Here is a 7,151-nt window from a genome sequence, read left to right as displayed (position 1 = left end):
ATCCTCCAAACACACACATGATATCGTCATGGCCATATCCTTCCCACAGGCTCGTTATATTACACTCATGTGTTTGTCATCCTATATATATATATATATATATATACCCTGTCAACCGTATCCCGGCCTTCATTCCCAGCTAGAACTATAACCCAAGTTTGGAACACCATTATCCGCTAAACAACCAGTAAATTCACCATCACAAAAGGCACACGTTCACTCGGCCACTACCACTAATTGAATATACTTGTGGACGCGTGCCTGCCCACTGCCCAGGCTTCTTCTTGATGATAACACACTGAACTGATAAAGGCACGGCGAACAATCATGAAGCAGATAAGTTCAGCACCAAAGATAACATATCATATGCAAAAGCCGCCTAGCTGAAGCCAGCGTACGTGAAAGCGGTTCTCCTTTCGATCTGCTTTCTCTCATTCTCTGCCCCTCTGTTTCCCTTCTGCGGCCACCTGGATGGCCGTGCGCTGGACCAATTCTGGTAGCCCCTGGAAGAACTCTCTCCACGCCAGCAGCAGCGTTCCTCGTCACTCTGAAGGCTCCTCTACTGTAAAATACTCAAGCTGGTAGCACCTGGTCCGGATGGAAAAAATGCTTGGCTGCTAATGGAGCACGAATGGCAGATTACAGGTGCACGTCAGCTGAGTATTATATTGTGGCAAGGTCTGATGGCCAGTAGATTGCAGATACGTGAGAGACAGGTAGTCCGTAGTCGTCGTCTCTCCCAGCTGTACGTGCGATCACTGCCTGCCGAAACGGGAAAGCAGCGAGGTGAGGCCGCAAGGAATATACCCTGAATCTCCGGTGCGAAATGGCTAAATTACTCCCGCGAGCTCTCCGTCCTTGCTGGATCTCTTCCTCTTTGGGAGATTCCTGGGGGTTTCAGGATTCTTTTCCACGACTTTACTAAGCTTATCTGCATGAGGGGGGGATATAAAGCACGAGCTGGAATGGCTATTGTTAAACTCCGGTTAATTTGGACGGGGAACGAACCAGCGGTAAATTAGTTTGACGTTCTACTTCGATCGCGGTTGCGTGCGCGGCGGGGAAAATTTTACTTGTGGATAAGCATCTTCCGTTCGTGTTGATTATTATTATTATGCCATTAAACTATTGAGTTAAAAAGTACAGCAGCACTACTGATCGCTCTCCGGTAAGGCAAAATGCTTCTGGCTTCATGGCTTGTGTGCTGAATTTTGTTTATATTATACGTTTGCAGCGACTCTGTCAGCATTTGATAGCCTGCTGATACACTACTTCCTACCACCAACTTTTTTCCCTCTGGTCGTTATGAAGGTCTTAACATTCAAAGCAGAATAGTAATAGGAACCTGAACAGAGCCGTGAAAAACTTCAACACATCCAAAATTCAAATCCAGCTAACTTAATTCTCCTGCATGCATGAAGTTCAACGATTCGACTGATTCTTGGCTGACAGAGAATCTCCTGCACTAGCTAATTCTCTATCACTTCGCCTCCAGCTCTCTTACTACTCAACAACTTGCAGCCTTGCAGGAGCTAGGGGCCTGCGTAGGAGTAGTGCATAGACGACGTACGGTAGACCCCACCAAGAGGCGCCAAAACGGAGAAGCTGCCAGTTTTGTTGTGTTCGGTGACGCCGACGTGCCGGGACTGCTTGTTGATGTGCCTCAAATATTCCAATACTTTTCAGTTTCCGTGGGCGGGCGGGGCCAGATTCTGCATGCACACAATTGCACAGCACAGGCAGCCAGGCAGCAGGGCCTCTTTCACCCATCTGAATAAGGCTTTCTGATCGAGAGCAGAAAAGGAGCGAGGCTTCTCATCCACCGCCTGAGCCTGACCCGAAAACTACAAGCCATCCGCAACTTGACTGCTTTGGCCAATTATTAAATATCCGGCCTCCATCATTTTTTCTCTTTTCCTTCCCTTATGTCCTTTTCTTTACCCTTATTCTGAATGGACTATTATCTTCTCTGCTATCGATCCCAGCAGGAAGGAATTTCAACCTCTGCCTGGTGGCTATGGTAATTCATTTTCGCTTTCTCTTTGAGTGACACCTGTGTGGTTGTATTGCGTGCTTTAGTTATCCGCGATGTAATCCCGAAAGCGTCGCGATATATAAGCACGATCTAATAAGCATTTTCGTACTCTGAGGAATTAAGCATGGCACAATAAAATGTTTTACATGCAGATATATGAGCAAATAAAGCCGGCTGGATATTAATCAACACATTTCTCCTGTTCTTGACTTCCAATTCTTCAATGATCTCAAAGCCTTATCTAGTTAGCTTTGAACTACTACTAGTAGTAGTAGTAATAAGATTGAGTAGTACATAGTATTGTACTATGTACAGGAGATCAAAATGTTTACACACCGCAAACCTCAATCAACTATGGCGTCCCTAGCAACTATATAGCTAGTTGACACTACTACTGGACTCTACAAGTACAATCCCTTTAATGATTACCTACTAATATATAGTAACCATTGCTTTATATTTTAGGCCTATATATGTTTTTTTTTTGAGGAAAGCCTATATATGTATTTGGTGCAATAGATCCCGATGTTCAAATCACAATTGAATGCTCAAGTACGTATAGCTTTCAGTGGAGAACAGCAATCTGTCAGTCAGTTCATCCCCATGTTAGAAGAATGAAGCAGCATCTGGTGGCCTAGCGACGACCCCTGCAGCTGCAGCCCGTTGCCTATTTGGAACGTCGTCGTTGCACCGAAACAGGAGCCGTTCGGTTTCTTGCCTGCTGACGCCTGCTGCTGGCTCGACAGCAAACTGGCACTAGCAGTGCTCGTCTCTGCTGACGATCTCTTGCGCTTGTTGCCAGCTGCGCCATCGCCAGCGGCCGACGTCGAGGCCGGCGGCGGGTCCAGCTGCGGGATCTGCCCTCCTCCGGACATCATGCTGTTGCCGTTGTTGACCAGCAGTTGGCTCGTGATGGGGCGGCCGAGGAGAGGGGCCTGCTGCTGGTGGTGGTGGTTACTGAGCCGTGCCATGTCCTGCTGCATGCCGCCCTCCTCGAAGAAGTAGGGGTCACTGAACAGCAGCTCCGAGAGGGACGGGATCCTGGGCATCCTCTGCGGAGCGCCGGCCGGCGCGGCATGCATCGCCGGAAACGACGCGCCCTGCAGGATCATGGCGGCGCTCGTCGCGGCGTACGGGTTGTCGTCGAAGCCGCCACCACCGCAGGCGGGCTCGTCCTGCTCGTGGTCGGAGAGCGGCGGCACCGCCATGGACGGCGCGTGGCTGGCCTTCTTGTAGATCCGGCACAGCACCGAGTCATCCAGCTGCACCACACACCATGCGCCGCAGAGACGATCAATCCATCACACAAATAAATTAGGAAGAGGCTGGAGATTAAAATAATCAATGCTACACAAATCGGGTGCAGAATTGCAGATAATGAATCAATCGTCAACACGTACGCATCGTCGCGGCTATCATTGTCGGATCAATTGACTTGGTGCAACCATGCCAAGTATGCCTAAAGAACATTTTTTTTTAAAAAAAAGAAAGAAAGCCGCGCCACACACACACACAGACTAAAGCGGCCCTTGCGTCTATTGGCAAGCCACAAAACCGATGCGATAAAGAATATATTTTGACGTGTGCCGGGAACCCGCATCAGAAACATCGCCAAAAAGATGGATCAGAGGGTGCATCGGTGATTGCATGCGCAAGCGGTGCAACAAACTGAGCACGCATATGTCTGGTACGCATGCAACTAGCTAGCTACACCATGATACTGACATGCAGGGGATATATATAACTACATGGAAATTAAAAGGCAAAAGCTAGAGAGTAGGGATCTCATTCTTCTCATCATTTTATTCTTTGAATTTAGCTAAGTTTTTCATGGAATTGTATGCAAAAGCTATATATGGTCTGATGAGTGATCAACAACGTATATCATCTCGTACCCTCATGGAGGCGTTGCGGAACTGCATGGGGCGGTAGGTGTGTGCGGCGTGCGCGTCGGCGGCGAGGCGGTACTCGTGCATGATCCAGTTGGTCTTGGTGCCCTTGGGCGGGCGGCCCCTGTAGAAGACGAGCGCCTTCTTGACGCCGACGCTCTCGCCGGTGGCGCTGCTCTGGATGGGCTTGTCAGTGCCGGTGGCCTTCCAGTAGCCGGATCCTGCGGCGCGGTTCGGCCGGATCCCGTTTGGGTACTTGCGGTCGCGCGGGCTGAAGAAGTACCACTCCTTGTCCCCGTACGCTGCCCTGGCTGCAGTAATACATGCACATCAATCAAGGCAAAATCGTTGTTAGTATTTACACACGGATCATCAGCTAGAGATCTCTGGATCTGACCATCCGGCCGGATTACGAGAAATTCACGATAGATGTGATGCGAGTGCAGGCGCGCGAGGGTACAGCAGGGGTACTAACATGGAAGGTCCCATGGATCGAACTTGTAGATGTCGACGTCGGCGATGATGGCGACCGGGCACGGCACGTTGGCGGCGCGGTTGCGGAGGTAGTGGAGGATGAGCTCCTCGTCCGTCGGGTGGAACCGGAACCCCGGCGGCAGCATGTCCGGGTTCGCCATGATCATTATTGGCTCCCGGCCGGCCGACGACGCTACCAAGCGAAGCCTGCGACTGCGAGGAACTCTCACTACAAAACCCTAGATAGCTAGCTGCAGGCCTCGGCTGCTAATCCACCTCCTCTCAACGAATTCGAATCCGCTGCTGCGCCACGAGCTTGAGGGAGACTAAACTAAACTAATAACCAGAGCTCTGCTCTCGCACCCTGGATCGATCGGAGGAGGGAGTAGCTAGGAGAAACGGGGGAATGGAATTTTTGGGGACGGGAGGGGAGGGTCTGCTTATAAGCACGCGGATGCTTGTCCGCTTGCGCGCGTGACGACGACGCCCGCAGCAGCTGCAGGGCCCCAGCGCCGGGTGGATTCGGGAGGTGGTGGCCGATCGAGAGGAGAGGCCGCAGACGAGAACGAACACGGGGGGTTGGGTTAGGAGGAATGGCCGGCCTGTGTGGCTAGCGTCCGGCGTGGTGGCACCGGGGACGCCAGGACGGGGAGGGATTGGTGGGCTGAGGGCCCCGGCCGTGACGGGTGCCGCTGGAACTCGGCCGCGCCGGCACGTGTTGGCGTTGAGCGCCCTGGCAGCAGAGATGCTCTGAGCCTCTGATGCTTCCATTCCAGTCACCCGCGCGGGCGACTTGGCCGCCGATGGGGGCCGGGATCCAACCCATATGCTAGCTTGTGGCCTGCGGCAGCGGGAAAAGGCGCAGCAAATCATTCAATGACGACAAGAGGGATTAACGAAATATACAAAGGAGGATAATAATTAAACTGGCGACTTGGTGGCTCTTTATGAAAGAAAAACAATATGTGTGTATGGATTTTTATATGGACTGACGACAAAAAGGACGATATTATTCATAACGTTTAAAAAAAAAAAAGACCAAAGTTCTATAAACATGCATGCGTGGAGCGTACGTACCTGGCGTGTTAACAAATGTGTAGGTCCAGCCGTAAGTCCATGTCATAATTTTCAATTATCTTGCTTTGGTGTGGGGATACATACGGCGACCAAACAAGGGATGCTGCAAATATTTCCTTGTTGGAGCTTTTTTGGGCAAGGGGCCGGGGCAATGGGACAATTGATGAAGGTGCACAGCACAGAGAAACAGCGGCACCACCACACGGATTCTTAACTTGTCTTTAGCTTTTTATCACCTAGAGTACCTGGGATCATGCATCTCACTCTTATCTTGTGTGTCCGCATATATGAGGATGCATATGCAACGCCTTTTTCTTCTCTGCGACGATTAGGCCAACCATTTCGATTGTTGTTTCGTTTCTAATCTGTCATAAGATTGTTTTTTTAATCCCCTCCACTCATTTCAGTAAAAGAAAAACCTGGTGTAAAATTTTCCAGCATAAATTGCTTCTGGATTTCTAAACTGAGGTATAATTTTTTGAACGGGAAAAACCGAGAGATATATATAACATAACATCAAAAGGATACGTGTGAACTCGATTGCTTGTCGTATTGTTTTTCGTCGAATAACGACTCGACAGATCCAATCTATCATTTTATTTGACTCTTGATTCTTGACTGAATTGATTAGTTGCATTGACTTGACATGTAAGGTCTTTGTCTATCGAAAGGCCAAAATCCCAGGTGCAGCACGTACCACCTTAATTACCTTATCTCCTCATGTGCACGCTTCAGTCCTCCACGTGGTAAGAAGGAATCCAGATGTATATCACATATTTCATCATCATAAGTGAAAATCAACATACGACATAACTGCATGCGTGTAGTATGATCATTGTTATTGTGGGTTTAGTGCGAATTTAATCCCTATATGGAACTAGTTATACGAAAGTTGTCAGTTTTAGCGAGGATTTTATGTCCCACTTTTTAAGACTGTTATGTGTTGGAAACATATTGTATACTAGTTTCATTCTCAATAAATAAGAAAACTCATTTTACTCCCATAAATTTTTAAAAATTTATCTTCATTAACATTGTGCATGATGACTTATTAACTTCGTAGCTTGTTTAGTGTTCATTAAAATACCTATGAAATCCATTGAGACTAACCTCTTAGACTCATATATAATATATCTAATTGGCATGTATAGCAGGGTTCGCAAGATATACATGTACACATGTTTTATATAGTGTATATATATAATTAAGCGGTTAGAGAATTTGTGCTAGTCCAATATTTTGCTTTCATTCGGTGATTACGTGTGTACACAGAGTTTTCTAGGTTGGTCGATAGTTTTTTGATATATCATCAGGGCATTTTGAAAGAACACGGTTTCGTATTTTTAATCACAACATGGGCAGACATTCATACATAACACAGCTCATTCCTATATGCACCCTAGTCCTATAAGCATGTGGAAACTAGAGCCGAATTGATAGATTCTGACACGAAGTCATCACTGACGTATCATTATTGATAGACACATCATCTACCACCAAGGTTGAAATTTTTTTGATTTCACTACTGTGGCATTTTCGTTTGTTTGTGTTAAATATTTTCTAACCATAGACTAACTAGGATCAAAAGATTCGTCTCGCAATTTACAGACAAACTGTGTAATTAGTTTTTGTTTTCAATTATATTTAATGTTTCATGCATGTGCCGCAAGATTCGA

At 47.6% G+C, this 7,151-nt stretch overlaps 1 protein-coding gene across 1 annotated transcript; it reads right to left on the bottom strand.

The window, feature by feature from the left end:
* On the bottom strand, window positions 2,189–4,947 carry LOC8084562 (NAC transcription factor 29). The gene is made up of 3 exons (XM_002465283.2): window positions 4,400–4,947; window positions 3,931–4,235; window positions 2,189–3,297 (listed from the first exon to the last, which is right to left on the bottom strand). Exons 1-3 carry the CDS (start codon window positions 4,563–4,565, stop codon window positions 2,626–2,628), a joined length of 1,143 nt encoding a protein of 380 aa, XP_002465328.1. The 5' UTR covers window positions 4,566–4,947; the 3' UTR covers window positions 2,189–2,625.

The sequence above is a fragment of the Sorghum bicolor genome, chromosome 1 (assembly GCF_000003195.3).
Source record: "Sorghum bicolor cultivar BTx623 chromosome 1, Sorghum_bicolor_NCBIv3, whole genome shotgun sequence".
NCBI classification, from domain to species: domain Eukaryota; kingdom Viridiplantae; phylum Streptophyta; class Magnoliopsida; order Poales; family Poaceae; genus Sorghum; species Sorghum bicolor.
Note: the sequence above shows the minus strand (reverse complement) of the source record. Positions and strands in the feature narration are given on the sequence as shown.